This window comes from Marmota flaviventris, chromosome 7 (genome assembly GCF_047511675.1).
Source record: "Marmota flaviventris isolate mMarFla1 chromosome 7, mMarFla1.hap1, whole genome shotgun sequence".
Classification (NCBI taxonomy): Eukaryota; Metazoa; Chordata; class Mammalia; order Rodentia; family Sciuridae; genus Marmota; species Marmota flaviventris.
This window is the reverse complement of record NC_092504.1, coordinates 1167112-1184599: the sequence shown is the minus strand read 5'-3', so window position 1 is coordinate 1184599 and position 17488 is coordinate 1167112. Positions and strand designations below refer to the sequence as shown.

Below are 17488 nucleotides of genomic sequence, written 5' to 3'. Positions count from 1 at the left end.
GAAGTATCCTTTCTGCTGTCTGATTGTTTGTTTGCTTATTTATTTAGGTACAGGGACTGAACCCAGGGGCTCTATCAGTGTCAGAAATGGTTCCCAGTACAGTGCTGGTGCTGTCATGTGTTCCCTAGCACAAGATGGTTGTGACCTGTTCTCCCAAGGAAGGACAAGTGTCAGGAAGGCTGCAGTCAGGCCCAATAGACAGTGTCTCTGGGAAGTATAGATACACACTGAACATGGTGTCTTGAAACAGAACCACGCAGGAAATGAGAGTGTGTCACTCGAGTGCCAAAACTGTGATCAGACTGGTGGGGCCATCCCCAGGAGCACTGGTGCAGCCTGCCCTAGTTCAGGGCAGCGGGCAACAGACAGCATTTCTTTGTGAACCAGACTATACAAGCAATGAGCACCGACTGGGACCAACAAGACAGCCATGTCCTGACTATGTCCAGAACTAAAGGTCAATAAGAATAAGACACTCGGTAGAAAAAAGGCCAGGGTGCATGGCAGCCTCGTAAGAGCTGCAGGGGCAGGTGCCCAAGGCAGGTGGAGCCTGCTTGCCAGCAGGAGAGGGGAAGCCAAATGGAGATTGCCTGCAGCCGAACTAGAGCCAGGATTGTGACAAGTGTGGAGGCCTGACTTAACTTTTTTTTTTTAATAATTTTTTTTTAGTTGTAGATGGACACAATACCTTTATTTTATTTGTTTATGTTTTTTTTTTAAAGAGAGAGAGAGGGAGAGAGAGAGAGATAACTTTAACATTTTATTTTTCAGTTATTGGCGGACACAACATTTTTGTTTGTATGTGGTGCTGAGGATCGAACCCGGGCCGCATGCACGCCAGGTGAGCACACTACCGTTTGAGCCACATCCCCAGCCCTATTTGTTTATGTTTATGTGGTGCGGGGGATGGAACCCAGGGCCTCACGCATGCTAGGCAAGCACTCTACCACTGAGCCACAGCCCCATCCCGAAGACTTGACTTTTTGTGTGGATTTTTGGACAAGGGCTTGGCATTATCTTCCAAGGGAACATAGCATGTCCTATGACTGGTGTTAGTCTACGGTGGGATCTCTGAGCGTGTGGTATCCAAACACAAGAAGAAGGCTCACAAAGCCTGATTCATAACAGCCAAGGTCTGCCGATACCCTGGGCCCACTGACAATAGAACAGATGAAGTGGAATACACACAGTTCCTACCAGGGGACAGCAACAGTTAAATGGGCTGATCCTGGAGCTCTCAGGCAAAACCCGGAGAGAGAGGCTGATCACCAAACAACACGTACATGGATTTTGTGTCTGTGCCATTTGGTACAGGCCAGCACAGATGACAATTCTGAGTGTCCTAAGGATGTCATAACAAGCGCCAAAACTGAGTAGGTTTAAGACTCAATGTCTCATTGTCCTGGAGGCTGCAAGTCACCATCAGCGTGTCCAGGGCTGGCTCCTCTGAGGTTTGAGACAGTTTCTGTGCCAGCCCCCTGCAGCTCCTGGCAGTTCTGGCCCCTGGGCTTGTAGACCACCACCCTGACCTCTGCCTTCATCTTCACAGGGCCTTCCCCCTGCAGGTGAGTCTGTCCAAGCTCCCCTTCAACAAGGACACCAGTCATGGGGGACGAGGGCCCCCTAATCACCTTGTTTTAAACTTGATCATCTCTGTAAAGTCCCTGTCTCCAACTGAGTCACACTCCAAGGTGCTAAGGGATTCCAATATATGAACTTGGCAGCACAATTCTACCATTACAGTGCACAGCGGCTCCCTTAGGAAGTGGGGAGGGCAGTGGACTCTCTCCAGAACCTGACCACACCAGCACTCTGACCCTGGACTTCCAGTCCCCAACGCCAGAGAAGTAAAGGCTCACTGATTAACCCACCCAGACAGAGAGGGAGAGAATAGGAGAGGCAACCCCACAGACTAGTGGGGTCAGAACTTAGAGGGGCCTGCACAAGAGACCATCCCAAGAGCTGTGGAAGATGCTGAAACACAGAGTCTCCATCTGGCGGGTGTTGTTTGGTTTTGATTCTTTGCAGAGGTTTCAAATTGCTCTGGAAGACGTTCTGGGAAGCTTGTGGGAGGGTGTGATGGAAATGCTGGCTGTTTCAATTAACATGCTAGGTCAGGAAACAAAGTTCTAGAGGAAGCAGTCAGGTGCACTCTTGTCTTCTCCTGAGTGCAGGGGGGAGTGTCCATGAACACTGTTCTTCCTTAACAGAAGTGCAGGCCGTGGGTGTGGGCCTCGGGGAACATCTGCCTCCTCAAGGCTCCAAGGTTGGGTCGAAGCCCTCCCATGGGCAAGAGGACTATGGGAGGCCTGCACAGAGGCAGGTCCAGGGCATAATCTGGTTGAGAAAGGAGAGAGGAGGGGTGGAGACCAGGGTCCTCACAGCTGGCTGGCTGGGGTGTGTAGGGCAAAGGGAGGGCTGTCAGTGGAGGGCAGCACAGTGCTACTCTCTGGGTGCAGGACGGAGGAGTCCTCAGAAGTGCTGTGCCTTCCCCTGACTCCTCAGCATGGCCTCTGCACTAGCTGTTCCTCCTGCCTAGATGCTCTTCCTTAGGCCTCCTGGGCACTAAGTCTTGGGTCCTTCATCCACATCCAGTGGCTGGTTTACTCTTCAGTTTGTGGTCAGTCTGCCCCAGAGGCATCTCCAGGAGGGCCAGCTGATCCCTGGTATCCTGAGGCTTCCCCAGAGTTCTGCCCTCAGCTGAGGCTCAAGTGGACCAGTCCTGTAGTCATGGAGGACCACGTCTCCCCTCCCAGTTTCTTAAGGGCCTGCTCTTCTTTTTAGACTGGTCCCTGGAACCAAGAACAAGCTTCCTGTTTCCCATTCAGAAGTTCTAGCATATTCCCAGGCATTTCCTCTGCAGCAGCCCTGCCTGGAGACAGTATCCTCTCCTAATGTGCCCCTCCCTGTTTTCCTCTTCCCCTGGGCTCATCCCTTTGCTCTGGTGCAGCCTGCCCTAGTTCAGGGGTTCCCAGGTCTGGGTGCACCTCTCAGCCATTGGGTAGCAGGGATGGGCAAACCGGCTGCCCTGGTGACCTGGCTGGGGGCATCTAGATGTCCTGCAGGAGCCAGGTGGGTTCCCTAGGAGCCTCTTGGCTCAGATGCGCAGTGAGGCCGCCCCTACTCTAACCGACAGGAACAAGTTCCCCCTGCTGGCAAAGGAAGTAAGGTGACTAATATGGACTGCCCCCAGATGTCACCAGCACCACCCTGACAAGTCAAGTCGTGCATGCTGGGGTTGTCCCTCCATTGAGTGACCGGCTCCATGGATTCCAGAACTAGGACTGTGCTGGGACGGGTTTTTCCACGCGGGAAGGGTGGCTCCCTCCCATGGCCCCCACCTCCGTGGTGGGGATAGTGACCAAGAGTGCGTCAGGGAGGTCAGCACAAACCCAGCTTCCAGCCACACTGCAGCCCCGAGACAGCGGCACGCGGGGTCCTAGCCCTGGAGCCCCTCACCGCTCTCTTGCCCTCTGTTGGGTCCTTAGTGAACCCGGGCAGAAAGGCAGAGCCTGGGCCCCGGAACCCGCCCAGGAGCGCCAGGCAGTGACTGCCTCTCGCTGGGATCAGCGTCCTGCGTGGGAGGTGTCGATCCACACAGCCACAAGCATGGGAGCCGCAGGTGCAAAGGCTTCAAGTCCGGTGTCGCGACGCCGCAAGCGGGGAATTACAGCCCCGGCTCGGGCCTGCCAGACGATCCCTGGCGGTTAGGAAGAAACCAAGTCGACCACCTCGGTTCCCCTGCTCGCCCCGCCCACCGGGCTGGGACCAGCGCTCTGCAGGCCCCGCCCCGCCTGGACGTCCCGCCTCTCCAGGACAGGCCCCACCCCTCCTCCCCACTGGCCCCGCCCCGTGCGCTCAGCCCCGCCCCCCGCGTCCCGATCCCGCTTCGCCGTCTCCGCCCTCACCAGGCCCCGCCTCGGTCCGCGCATGGCCCCGCCCTGCGCCTGCTCAGTAGGCAGAGCAGTCGGAAGCCGGCGCGGGCGGAGTACGGCGTCAGTCTTCCAGCGCCGACTCGGCCTGTACCCGCCTGCGATCAGGGCTCGCGCTGCTCGGACCGGGATGGCAGCGGCGACCGAGCCCGGGGCACGCGCCTGGCTGGGCGGCGGCTCCGTGCGCCCCAGCAGCCCGGCCAGCAGCCCTGTGCTGGGTGCCCGAGGCCACGCGCGCCAGGGGCCGGGGCCGGGGTCGGAGCGGGCTGGCGGCAGAGCCCCTGGCCCCGCCGCTGCGGGTCACAGCTTCCGGAAGGTGACGCTCACCAAGCCCACCTTCTGCCACCTCTGCTCCGACTTTGTCTGGGGGCTCGCCGGCTTCCTGTGCGATGGTGAGCGCGCGCCGCCGGCCGGAGCCGCGTCCCGAGAGGCTGCCTGGGCGGGACGCGCCCTGACCTCTGCGCCGCGGGCCCGCACGGGCCTTGTCTTCCCGGAGCGCGGTGCCGGGCCTCCCTCAGCACACTGTCGCTCATCCCTACCCCTCCTGCCGCAGGATTCCTGGGCTCCCTTGTCGGAAGTCGGGGAGTGTCGCCACGGTGTGGCGCTGGGATTGAGTTGGGGGCAGTTGCAGGGCCCGGGACAGAGCCAGCTGGCCCTAAGACTGGCCAGACCTCTCTGGGGTTCCCAGTTCTGGGTGCATCTCTCAGCGATTGGGTAGCAGGGATGGTCAAACCGGCTGCCCTGGACCGCGGGTACTGGTCATTCTCTTCTTGAATGCATGCTGTTGCCCAGAGGGACTGAATGCTGGCTCTGCTCAGAGTCTGCTGCGTGGAGAGCCTGGCTGGGTCTCCTCCCAGTTGTGGCATGTCCCAACAGGGCTCCCACCCAGCTGCCAAGCCAGCGAGGCAGCCCTGTCTTTGCCTCAGGGGTGCATCTGGGCTGGGCCTCTTCTGGACTTCTCTCATGCCGGCAGGCAGGCCCTGGGGCCCTCAGCCCAGCTATGTGGAACACATGGACCTTTGGCACTTCCTATGTCCTGGTCAAGGGCTGGAGGTGGGACTGGCTGAGGAACTTCTACCCTGCTCAGGGAGAGAGGCCTTTGCTCTAGAGTGGAATCTCTCAGGCCAAAGACTCACATAGGGGTGTCTTCTGCCAGTGAAAAGGGTGTGGCCAGCTGGCATAGGGGTGATCACTGTGGTTTCTCTGACAGATCAGAGACTGCACTGCTCTGCCTGCTCCCAGGAATGTTGGGGCTCCATTATGGTGGAGGGTGTGCATGTGCAGGCCAAGTGAGCTCCAAGTCAGGCTAGATTCCAGGACCCCATGCACAAGTGAGAGGTAGAAAAGGCGGGGCTGCAGGCAGGTAGAAGGTAGACCACAGGATTCCCTGCACAGGTGAAAGGCACAGAAACAGAGCTCCAGGTCTGAGACTGATCCCTGTGAAGGTGGCAGGTGATGAATGTGGAACTGTAGGTTTGAGGCTGGAGCACTGAGAGGTGTGAAGGCAGAAGCCAAGTATAAGACTAGACTCCTGGACCCCTTCACAAGTGGGCCCCTGCAGGTAGGTTCTAGGTTCAAGGGGCTCAGGAACCTTCAGCCTAGCCTTGGGCAAAGCAGCTCACTGAGGGGCTGGCCTGATGTGTGGGAGATGATGGAGAGGCCATTTCCGGGGAGTATCTGTAAAGATAGGACTATGACCTGGGCAAACAGGGCTTGGAAAGGGTGTGGGGAGATGTGCTCCTCCCAGCAGCACCCAAGGCATGGAATGCGGGATCAGGCACCACCTCCCCTCCCAGTAAAGGAAGCTGGCAGTGTCTTTGTCCCAGAGTGAACAGGGAGCAGGGCCCCTGGGGAAGGCTGGAGGACTCCTTCTCCATCTCCTGCCCCCCACAGTCCCAGCTTACTTTCACACGTTGTCTCTGGAGCAGTCTACGGAGAAACTTCTGCCTGTTCCCTTCTAAGGCTGGGAGGTGAGGGTCCAAAGGTTGGGGGCAGCTTGCCCTCTGGGAGGTGCCTAAGAATGGGGCTGCCTTGAGGCCCCACGGGCAGGTTCACTCCAGGCAGTTTTGGAATTTGTGTTCTTTGCCCCTGTGGCCTTGTCCACCTTTCCTACCCTTGGGGCCCAGCTTGGACCCCTTGCCCCTCTGTCTTCTCTTGGCTCTGAATGTGCCACGACAGACTGCCCTCTGCCCCTTCTGACCATCATCTCTCTGCTGCTGAGCCTTTGCCCCTGTTGAGGCCCAGGGACACTTTGCCTCCCCAGGACCAGGGTGCCATGTCTGCTGGCCCCAGTGCTGTCCTGGCCTTCCCACCTAGCCAGTGTTTAAGTTCTCACTGTCTTTGGAGGCTTAGGAAGTCTCCTTGCTGGCAACTCCTGCCTTTGGGAGCCCTCACCTGGCTAGGTGCCCCACCTGCCTGGTGTGGCTCTAGATATTAGGCACAGCCCATAGAATGTGGCAGGAGCAGTTAGGAGAGGATGCAGTTGTGGGAGCAGGAGGGAAGAGTGTCCCAGGCAAAGCTGCTCTTGGTAGGTGTGTAGAAGTTTTTGAAACCTCTGCCTGCTATGGCCAGGACCATCCCTCTCACAGGGCCAGCTGCAGAGGTGCAGGGGGACCTGGGCCTGCTGTTTCCCAGGATGGCCACAGCACCAGTCCCTATCTGTGGATGAGGGTAGGGAACATGGGGATCTGTGTTAATGCCGTCACCTGGCTTCATATTATGGGGATAGCGGGAATGGCTTCTCCACTGCCCAGTCGTCAGGGCAGGCACCACAGCAGCTCACTGGAGGGACCTCTTCCATCAGCTGTGCCAAAATCCACTGTGATGGGTACTCAGGCCCTGTGGCAGAGTGCTAGTGCCCTGCTGTAGCCCTGCTGGGCAAGGCTAGGGGCCAGGCCCTGGGTCCTGGGGCCTCTCATATCCTGGGTAGGAGGTGACTGCCCTGCAGGACCAGGCCACTGACACAGCTCTTGTTCCTACAGTCTGCAACTTCATGTCCCATGAGAAGTGCCTGAAGCATGTGAGGACGCCGTGCACGGGCATCGCGCCCAGCCTGGTGAGGGTGAGTGCCACCCTAGCAGTGCGTGTGGGCCCTTGTGGGGCCAGGGCCTGCCTGGCTGTCCTACTTGTCAGCTTGGTCACACCGTGATTAAGAAGCGAAGGGCAGAATCCTGCTCAGCCATCTAAGGGAAGGAGCAATTGATGACACCAAGCACCTGGGTGGATCCCCAGGTGTCGTGCCTGGGGAGGCCAGTCCCACAGGGTACATGCTCTACCACCCTGCCCAGTAGCGGGTGAAATGGGATGCTGGGAGAGTTCAGGTTGTGGGTAGAGGAGTGGGCATGGGTACCAGGTACATCATGTGGGTCTCCTCGGGCTGGGTGCTCTGATTCAGCATCACTGTCACTGCCCTGCTATGATACCTACCAGCTCTGTCTGATGTGGCCCTTGAGCCCACAAATGCTCAAGGTAACAGGCTTATATAAACAGAAGGCCCAAGCCTAGGAGCTGGAGGAGTTTTGGCCATCTAATTCCCTCTTCAGGGTTCTCGATGGGGTGTTCAGGCACCTGGCTGAGGTCTTTGCAGGGTGCAGGGACTTCTCTTTTGTGGGTGATGGCAGCCAAGTGTTTAGGGAGGACTGATGGCATCAGTGGTCACCTGTGCCCTGCATACAGCATCACACCTTATTTACCTGGCTGCTAGCTGGCTGTGGGCAGTGGGACCACCGACCACCATGTTGGTGCAGTGGGCTGGAGCTCAGCGCAGCAGTGCTGTTGGTGTGGTGGGCTTGTGCCTGTGGGTGAAGGGGGCAGGGATGCAGGTCACCTGCTGCCAGGTGGTGTCTGCCCTGGGATACTTGATGCTGTGTTTGGGGAATGACTTGAATACCATGTGTGAGCCCAAAAGGGCCTGTGGATACTGGCTTCAGGTGCTGGCTTGGGGTGTCACATTGGCTGGGGTGGCCCTTCATGTAGACATTTATGGCTATATTCTAAAGTTGGTCTTAATGTTTCCTCTTCACTTAAAAAAATTAAAAATTAAATTAAAAAAATTAAAAAAAGTTAAAAATTTCAAATATATATGAGATAAAAATTTGGAGGATATAGATATTTTTAAAAAGCCAGGCATGGTTGCACACACCTGTAATTCCAGCAACTCAGGAGGCTGAAGCAGGAGGATTGCAAGGTCAAGGCCAGCCTGGGCAACTTAGTAAGGCCCTGTCTCAAAAAATAAAAAGGACTGGGGATGTAGCTCAATGGTAAAGTACCCCAGGGTTCAATCCCCAGTACCAAAAAACAAGATAAAGAAATGTACACCAGCCTCTGTGCCCATGGTTGCCATTCTGGCGTGCAAGCTTTCTGTTTACCATCCCTTCTGCTGTGCACATGGTAATTGAAGGACTGGAAAAAGAAGGGATCCCTCTCCATCTCTATCATGGAAAGGCAAGGTTCACAGTGCTTGTGGCCGACTGCCTCCCAGAGGGTAGACCTGGAGGTGGTGGCTTCAGGAGCCTTTGTAGGGAGGAGACAGCAGCCAGGGAGGAGATGCAGGCCAGACTGGCAGAGGCTGAGGCTCACTCTGCCCTGCAGGTCCCTGTAGCCCACTGCTTCGGCCCCCGGGGGCTTTACAAGCGCAGGTTCTGTTCTGTGTGTCGCAAGGGCTTGGAGGCACCCGCACTTCGCTGTGAAGGTACCACTGGCCCCACTGGCCTCCTAGGCTGAGCCCCTCACCCAGGGCCTGGTCTCTCTTGCCCAGGGTGGCCTGCCCTCTGGTAGCCTGCCCTCCCCCAGTCCATGGTTTGTTAGGGAAGTGGGGGTAGGCGCAGGGCCGGCCTGGGGAGCTTCCGAAGGAGGGGTGCACACCACGCCCCATGCAGGTAGGTAGGAAGGGGATTCCTTGGTGGCAGGGGTTGGGGTCGGACCCAGCCCCAAATGGGAGGCCTGCAAGGAGGGCGGGGGCAGGGGCATGGTGAGAGCCCCTAACCCTGCCCGCCCCCCAGTGTGTGAGCTGCACGTTCACCCCGACTGTGTGCCCTTCGCCTGCAGCGACTGCCGCCAGTGCCACCAGGATGGACACCAGGACCATGTGAGTGCAGGGGCCTGGGTGAGGGCAGGCCTGGGCAAGGGTGGGCCGTGCCACTGACTGCTCCCTCCACAGGACACGCATCACCACCACTGGCGGGAGGGGAACCTGCCCTCCGGCACGCGCTGCGAGGTCTGCAGGAAGACGTGTGGGTCCTCCGATGTGCCGGCAGGTGTGCGCTGCGAGTGGTGTGGTGTCCAGGTGGGCATGGGCTGGGGGCTGGGTGGGAGTGGAGCCCTGGGATAGCCCTGGTTGGGGTGGGCCCTGGGGATGGGCTGAGGTGTCCGTTTCCTGGATCTGGTCTACACTGTGCTGTCTTGGGGATGAGGGCCCCTGTCTTCTCTGGTCTGGGTGAGGCCGCCTCTTTCCCAGTGCGTCAGGCTCGCCCCATGTCCCCCAGGCCCATGCGGTGTGCTCCACGGCGCTTGCTCCAGAGTGTGCGTTTGGGCGCCTGCGCTCCATGGTCCTGCCCCCCTCGTGTGTGCGCCTGCTGTCCCGCAACTTCAGCAAGATGCACTGCTTCCGCATTGCTGAGGCTGTGGTGCCAGAGCCAGGTGAGGCTGTGGGTGGCCTTGGGGGCACCAGGGTCCAGGTTGGCAGAGCGTTGACAGATCCATGTCCAATATGCAGGTGACAGGGACGATGGAGCAGATGGAATTGCTACCGGGGTGCTGGGCAGAGAGGCCCTGGTGGCTCCAGAGTCAGGTAAATGCCCAATAGAGATCAGCTGGTCCCCACGCTCCCCCTGTGGAGTCCTCACTGTTCCTTCCTGGCCCAGGCAAGCAGACCCTGAAGATCTTTGATGGCAATGATGCCATCAGGAGAAACCAGTTCCGCCTGGTGACTGTCCCGCGGCTGGCCAGGAGCCAGGAGGTGCTGGTAAGAGGGAGGCCAGGGTCGGGCCACACGTCTGTGAGGCCCCAGTAGCGGCCACACCCAGGTCCCCACACCGATTACCCCACCAGGCCTCCCCACATCATTTTCCCCCCACCCCCCGCAGGAGGTGGCGCTGCGGGCCTACTGTGTCATTGAGGATGCTCGGGACTTTGAGCTGCAGGCGCTGCCCCTGCCTTCACTGAGTGGTGACACCCAGGCCCTGGGGAAGACTGGGCTAAGTGGTCCTGTAGAGGAGGAGGGCAGCAGAGTCTCTGGGCCCCAGGAGCCCATGCCCGAGGCCTGGGTCATTCGTTCCTTGCCTCGGACGCAGGAGGTCCTGAAGATCTATCCAGCTTGGCTCAAGTGAGGCCCAAGGCACGGGGTCAGCTGGGGGAGGGAATGGGGTAGGAGCCCAGGGCCCAAGCTCCAAGCCTGTCCCCTGCAGGGTGGGTGTGGCCTACGTGTCCATCCGTGTGACCCCACAGAGCACAGCGCAGACCGTGGTGCTGGAGGTCCTCCCGCTGTTCGGGCGCCAGGTGTGTATGCTGGGCCCGCCTAGTTCTGACAGACCTGGGGATTCCCTACCCAGTGGGCCCTGTCGCTGTCCCCTAAGGTGTCCTGGGGAGGTGGCCAGGCCTGATGCCTTTCCTGCCTTGCAGGTTGAGGGTCCTGAGAGCTTCCAGCTGGTCGAGGTGCTCATGGGCAGCAAGCAAGGTGGGTGAGTAGCCCAGCAGTGCTCTCATGCCCTACACACATCCCGGGCCTCCCAAGCCTGTCCTCAGGATGTTGGGGCTGGTCTTGCCTATGTCCCCATGTGCCTGGGTTCTCAGGGTGGCTGTTGGCTGATGTAGGGAGGAGCCCACCCGTAATGAGCTGTGCCCCTCAACCCCACAGTCCAGCGGACAGTGCTAGCAGATGAGGAGCCCCTGCTTGATCGGCTTCGGGACATCCGGCAGGTCAGTGGGTGTGGACACTGGCCCCAGTGTACTTGTGGCCCTTAGCCATGGCCTTTGCCCCACAGAGGGGTGTCTCCTTCCTAGCAGGCAACTGACTGCCCTGGCTGGCAGTGCCCTCCACGAAACATCGTCACCCAGCAAGAGGGCCTTGAGCCACAGACTGCCCCAGTTCCTTGAGGGGGACAGGGCTCACCCAGAGGAAAGCAGCCCTGGTGCCCTTCTTACTTCTGTTGCCCCTGGTTGATGGGGAGTGGGCGCTGATGGCACTGCCCAGCATCCCTACAGCCCTTGCCCTCCCTACAGACATCTGTGCGGCAGGTGAGCCAGACACGGTTCTATGTCACCGAGAGCCGGACCGTAACCCCACACGTCTCTCTGTTCGTGGGTGGCCTGCCACCTGGCCTGTCCCCCCAGGAATACAGTCACCTGCTGCATGAGGCTATGGCCACCAAAGGTGTGACCCTGGGCTGGCCAGGGCTTCTGGCTGGGGTGGTTCTCCTGCCCTTCCCGCCATTTGAACCCCGACTCCATTCCCACCCTAGGCACAGCCCACTCAGCTTCCTATCCTCTGTCATTCCTCAGGGATCTCTGCTTCCCCCTGTGGGGTCCCTGGACCTCCAGGGGGCAGGGCCCTGCTCTGGAGTGGGATACCTTTGGGAGGGGGAGTCGGGCAGCCTTGGCACCATGCACCCCTGACACAAGTCTGTCTGCAGCTGCCGTGGTGACCGTGAGCCATGTCTACAACTCGCAAGGTGAGCTGCACCCACGGACTCCGGAGGTGGGTGGAAAAGCTATCTTTCTCCCTCCTTCAGAGCTTGGAGCCATACCTGCCGGCTTCTGATGCTCCTGCGTCAGTGTGGCTCAGGCTCAGCTGTGCTCTCCACGCCCCTCCTGCCATGGTCCTGCCTCTTGCTGGGGAGGTTCCAAACATGCCCATGACCTGCCTACCCGGGGATGCTGGGTGTGGGTGTGAGGATTGTGGTGCAGGGAACGGGCCCACTGCCCACTGTTGGGTTCAGTTACTGAGCCTGGCCATCCTTGGAAGCACTCTGGGGTGGGGAGGCCCCTCACTGTAGATGCCAGCATCAGTGCGCTGACTCTACATGGCTGTGGCTAGAGCTGGGGCTGTTACCAGGGGACTGAAACCCTGCTCTGGGCACCATGGGAATGGGGCAGTGTGTGCACAGGGCAGGCCCCCGAGCTGCCCCATGGGCGGGTGGGGTGGGTGCGCAGGGCAGGCCCCTGAGCTCTGGCCACCTGTGCAGGTGCGGTGGTGCTGGACGTGGCCTGCTTTGCTGAGGCTGAGCGGTTGTTCATGCTGGGCAGGGACACGATGGTGCGTGGCCGGCCGCTGTCGCTGCTGGTGCTCCCAGACGTGCTGGTGAGTGGGCAGTTCTGGGCTGTGCGTGGTTCTCCAGGGTGGAACCTGCACATCTTCCATCCTCATGGCTGGACGCGCTCAACCACCATCTCCCTCGAGTGTGCTGGGGCTGGTAGTGCCACCTTGGTCAGGCCTCACCATAGCCAAGGGTGGACAAGGCTGCCCACTTAACACCAGAGGGACCGAGGTCTGAGGGTCCGTGCTTGCTGGTGGGTGAGACCCGCTCCTGGGGGCTGGGGTTGGCTGTCTGTTCTGGATTCCTGTCTCTGTGCTGTGGGGAGGCCACAGGACGCAGCTCCTGACTGTACAGCAGCCGCTTGCTGAGAGCCAGAGCCTGTTACTGTACCATCATCATTCTGGCCTGTCCTCTCCGCCTGTCCTCTCCACCTGTCTTGGGGGGCCGTAGGGGCCCTGCTCCACACCCAGGGCTTGACCAGCCAGTGTAAACCCATCACTGGGGCGCCCCTCAAGACCTACCTGTACCTGGAAGAGGGTGGCAGGGTGACACAGGGCCAGAGCAGCACTCCCTGTGAGCACAGGGGTGAGCTGCAGGAGGGCTGGAGCCTGGACCTCCGTCCTACACCCTCATGGTGGCCTGTGGCTCTCAGCCCTGCCTGCCCCTGCATGTTCCTCAAGGCCCCCAGGCATCCATGGCGACTTTGCCCTGCCTGCCCCTGCTCGTCCCACAAGGCCCAGGTGTCCACAGCTATTTTGTTCTTGAATCCTGGCCCTTGACCCCCGACATAAGCCCAGGAGAAAGAATTAGTCTAGGGGTCTGTGACTGAGTAGGAAATGCCCATAGATCCTTCCTGTCCTTTCCCTACCTGGTCCTATCCTGGCCAGGCCAGGTGACTGTCCCCACTTTCTGAGGATTCAGTCCCTGTAGGCCAGGGCTCAGGCACACCACAGCCCCGTCCTGTTTGCTCCATGGGCAGAGCTGGGCCTGAGGCCGACACCGCTTTCTCTTTCCCGTCAGCTGCCTGCCTTGGGGTGAGTGGGTAAGTGGTGAGTGCAGGCGGCCTTGCCTGCCCCTCGGGCCACAAAGCCCCAAGTGTGTCCTTGCCCAGCCACGGTCTGGTCCGTGTGCCACTGCCCACCCTGTGTCTGTCTCGTCACCCCACCCTGTCACAGGGATGCTGCCTGGCCCACTGTCTAGACTCCTAGGCTGGTCTTGGGGTTGTGTGTGGGAAATGGGAGACAGGTTCTGTCTCACAGCTCAAGGGAGACGTGTAGCCACCCTGAAAACAGCATTTTTCCTGGAAGCTGCCAATCTCCAAAGGGTAGGTGGGTGGCCCTTTGAGGGCCAGGCCTGGTGTGCTGGCTAGCAGCACCAAGCAGGGCCCTATGGGCTGTGTAGCCTGGCAGGTGGGTGTGGCTGGCCTTTGTGCCTGGACCGCCAGGCAGCCAGCCGGCCTCCTTGCTGCCCACTGGCCACAGCCTGTGGTCCTGAGGTCAGCACCGGTGCTCATGTGGGGAAGCAGCCCTCCCTTCTTTGGGAGGGCTGCTCTGGCCAGTGGGCTCGGGGCTCAGAGCAGACGCTGCATGGCAGCCCAAGGACCTTGGCCCTACCCTGACCCTGCCCTCCTGCTTCTCAGCACATGAAGCTGCCCCCAGATTGCTGCCCGCTCCTCGTGTTCGTGAACCCCAAAAGTGGGGGCCTCAAGGGCCGAGACCTGCTCTGCAGCTTCCGCAGGCTGCTGAACCCACACCAGGTCTTCGAGCTGACCAATGGGGGGCCTCTTCCTGGGTGAGTCAGGGTCTGCTGCAGGCGGGAGGGCCCCGCTGCTATCTGTGGCCACTGGGAACTCCAGTTGGAGCTCCAAGATGGAACCTTCAGGTCCTCTATGTGGCTGGAGACAGGCATGTGGAAGGAGCTGCTGCACTGTGGTGGGACACTTCCTGTTTCCTGCTGCAGGTTTCATCTGTTCTCCCAGGTACCCTGCTTCCGGGTGCTGGTGTGTGGTGGGGATGGCACCGTGGGCTGGGTGCTTGGCGCTCTGGAGGAGATACGACACCGTCTGGCCTGTCCAGAGCCATCCGTGGCCATCCTGCCCCTGGGCACAGGTGGGGCCAGCCATTGAGTTGAAGACTGGGGCCTCATGGCTCTCCCTGCCCCTGGTTTTGCTCCAGGCCTGTGCTGGGTTTTCTGTCCTGTGCTGGGGGCTCTGTTCTGTGATGGTATGTGAGAGTCATTGCCTTACCTCTGTCCTAGGGAATGACCTTGGCCGAGTGCTCCGCTGGGGGGCAGGCTACAGCGGGGAAGACCCGTTCTCTGTGCTTGTGTCTGTGGATGAGGCTGATGCTGTGCTTATGGACCGCTGGACCATCCTGCTGGACGCCCAGGAGGCCAGTAGTACCGAGAACAGTGTAGTGGACACAGAGCCCCCCAAGGTACCAGTGTGCCCCCTGCTTGGCTCTTGCAGGTGGCTCTTGAGGTGCACAGAAATGCTCCCTCCTCAGCCACGTGCAGGAGTACTGGCACCCCCGCTTGGAATATGAGGCTGCTCCTCTGAGCTGCTGGTGCGGTGGATTGCACTGGGGTGCTGGGGGCTGGCTGGTGACCTGCTGACACCCTTTTCCTCAGATAGTGCAGATGAGTAACTACTGTGGCATTGGCATTGATGCTGAGCTCAGCCTGGACTTCCACCAGGCGAGGGAGGAGGAGCCTGGCAAGTTCACCAGCAGGTACCACAAGGGCAGGGCCAGGAGCTGGGGCTTCTGTCGGCAAGGCAGCAGCCATCAGCCAGTGACCGCAGGTGTGTCTCCTCCGGCAGGTTCCACAATAAGGGTGTGTATGTGCGGGTTGGGCTACAGAAGATCAGCCACTCCCGCGGCCTCCACAGGGAGCTCAGGCTGCAGGTTGAACAGCAGGAGGTGGAGCTGCCCAGCATTGAGGGCCTCATCTTCATCAACATCCCCAGGTGTGGGGCTGGGCTCCCAGGAGACTGCGTGGCCTGGGCTGAGCAGTGTCAGCTGGGCCTAATCTGTGCACGCCCCTCCCTCCTCTTGGGGCAGCTGGGGCTCAGGGGCTGACCTGTGGGGCTCAGACAGCGACCCGAGGTTCGAGAAGCCACGCATGGACGACGGGCTGCTGGAGGTGGTGGGTGTGACAGGCGTCATGCACATGGTGAGCACGGGAGCCCAGCGGGCGGCCCTCATGGCACCCGCGGGCCCACTAAGCCTGGCCTGTCTCTGCCCAGGGCCAGGTGCAGGGTGGGCTGCGCTCTGGGATCCGCATCGCCCAGGGTTCCTATTTCCGAGTCACGCTCCTCAAGGCTACTCCTGTGCAGGTGGATGGTGAGCCCTGGGTTCAGGCCCCGGGGCATATGATCATCTCAGCTGCTGGACCCAAGGTATGGTGATGAGGGCTAAGCCCAGGTGGGCTGTGGCTGTGCAGCGGCCATTGCTGCTCAAGTGGGCTGGGCCTCCTAGAGGCCAGGTGGTCATGGGATCCTGGTAAGGGTGGCCAGGCCTCAAAAGACATGAGTCCTGGGCCTCAAGAGAAGAGGCCTGGCTGAGGATGGGCAGTGGGCTGAAGATGGCCTCATCCAGGGCATTGGCCTCCTGGGCTCCCAGGACTGTGATCCATGTCATCCTGACCCTTCCCCCATCTCAAACAGGTGCACATGCTAAGGAAGGCCAAGCAGAGACCCAGAAAGGTTGGCACCACCAGGGACGCCAGAGCAGACACCTCATCTGCCCTCGAGGGTGACCCTAAGTAGAAGCTTAAGAAGGCTGGTTTCCTGTCTTCAGCTGCTCCGAGTTCACACACTGGCTGGCCAGCAGATGGACCCATCACCTGGACCCCAGCATCTTCCCAGGCCCAGATGTTTCCGGCTCTTGTCCTTGTCTGGTGTTACGTGGACACTGATGGGAGGCGGGTGGCCATCTCCCCCTTGGCCCAAGGGCAGCTGTGTAGCAGGTGGGCACTGTTCCCTCAGGGGCTGGGATCCCACACCGGTGTTAGTCATGGAAGTCCTGGGGAAGGGAGAACCGGGAGGTAGGGCCCAGGCTTCCCTCCTGGGGGTCGACACCCTCTCTTTGTAACCCTCCACCTGAGCACTATAACTGGACAGCACTGGACAAGGGCCACGTGTGCCACTCTGACCATTCCCCTGGAACTACTACTGGACCTCCTACTGGCCCTGTAGTAGCAAGTGCTGTCAGCTTTTCCTGCCCCTCCCGGTGGGAAGGTGGCCACCTCTGTTTGTCTTGGGGAAGGTGCCTTCCCTTTTTTCCAGCTTGCACTGTGGAATGTGGCTGCAGGGTCTGTGCAGTACTGACTGGGCCTGGCTACCCTTCTCTAGGGCTGGTGGCGAAGGCTAAGGCAAGGGGAACGGCATTCCCACACCTGTCAGTCCACCTTGAGCCCAGTTGGAGTGTGGGCTGGGCCCTGAGCATATTCCCTTGGGCCCCAGAGTCCACGGGCAGGGCTGGCGTGCACTGGTGGAAGTGTAGACCACTGCCGGGCCTCAGGCTCAACCACAGCACTTTACATGCCTGCTGCTTGCCAGCAAGTGTCCCATGTTCCCTTCCTGCCCTGGCTGTGTCCCCCAGGCAGTTCTGCTTCCGGGCCACCCTGGGGCACCATGCCAAGATAGCCCTTGCACCTCAGATCCCAAAGGAGTTTGACCAGAAACGAGAAACCTATGTGGGAAGTCTCCAGAGGTCCCAACCCTAAAAAAGAGACCTCAGTCAGATCTTCTCCCTTTGTCTGCTGGCACTGGGTCTGCATGGCCATGGCCCTTGACCTCAGAAGTGGCTGTGGCCTGGCCTGCAGCCCTGGAGAGCCTTGGTGCCATTAAGCCCAGCCCCTTCTCCTGCTTCTGCCAAAATTGCACAAATGCGTCCTGGGGGCCACTTGTGGTCTCTTGTATAGACATTCCTTGTGTTCATGTCATATGTAATGTCCGAAACACGTCTTAGTGGTGTAACTAGTTTTTGCCTTGATTCTCATTTGCAAGAATTGTTTGTTTGTTGTGGTCAGTGTGGCTTGTCCTCCATTTACGTGAGACTGTCTGCCCACTGGGTGTGTGTGTCCCTGTGTGCTAGTCCTGTGTGTGACTGACTAACCACTCCTTGAATGTGACCTAATTTATATCAGGATGAATAGAATCTGGACTCCACTGTTCCATGGCCATCTCTTCTTCATTTGTGACAGGTGGGGAGGGGGTGGTGGACTGCAGTCTCACCAGGGCAGCTCTGCACTGATGGGAGGGTGGGCCAGGGCATGGCTACAGGGGGTACAGGCGGTGGGGCA

The 17488-nt window shown here is 59.7% G+C and overlaps 1 protein-coding gene across 8 annotated transcripts; it reads left to right on the top strand.

Moving 5' to 3' along the window:
• Positions 1-3973: 3973 nt before the first annotated feature.
• On the top strand, positions 3974-17360 carry Dgkq (diacylglycerol kinase theta). 8 transcript variants are annotated; one of them, XM_027940541.3, is made up of 24 exons: positions 3974-4324; positions 6914-6993; positions 8523-8622; positions 8979-9018; positions 9091-9187; positions 9416-9569; positions 9646-9720; positions 9794-9894; positions 10016-10254; positions 10337-10427; positions 10551-10605; positions 10786-10847; positions 11151-11301; positions 11561-11599; positions 12113-12228; positions 13824-13975; positions 14144-14292; positions 14441-14619; positions 14813-14913; positions 15003-15149; positions 15244-15355; positions 15429-15581; positions 15849-15887; positions 15982-17360. In XM_027940541.3, the coding sequence occupies exons 1-24, from the start codon at positions 4063-4065 to the stop codon at positions 16273-16275; spliced, it is 2988 nt and encodes a 995-aa protein (XP_027796342.2). In that variant the 5' UTR covers positions 3974-4062; the 3' UTR covers positions 16276-17360. The 8 variants fall into 8 exon arrangements, with proteins under 8 accessions (XP_027796342.2, XP_027796332.2, XP_071470152.1 ...); XM_027940531.3 differs by having other exon boundaries at positions 8933-9018; positions 9091-9216; positions 10377-10427; positions 10551-10609; XM_071614051.1 differs by having other exon boundaries at positions 8933-9018; positions 9091-9216; positions 15519-15581.
• The last annotated feature ends 128 nt before the right edge of the window (positions 17361-17488 follow it).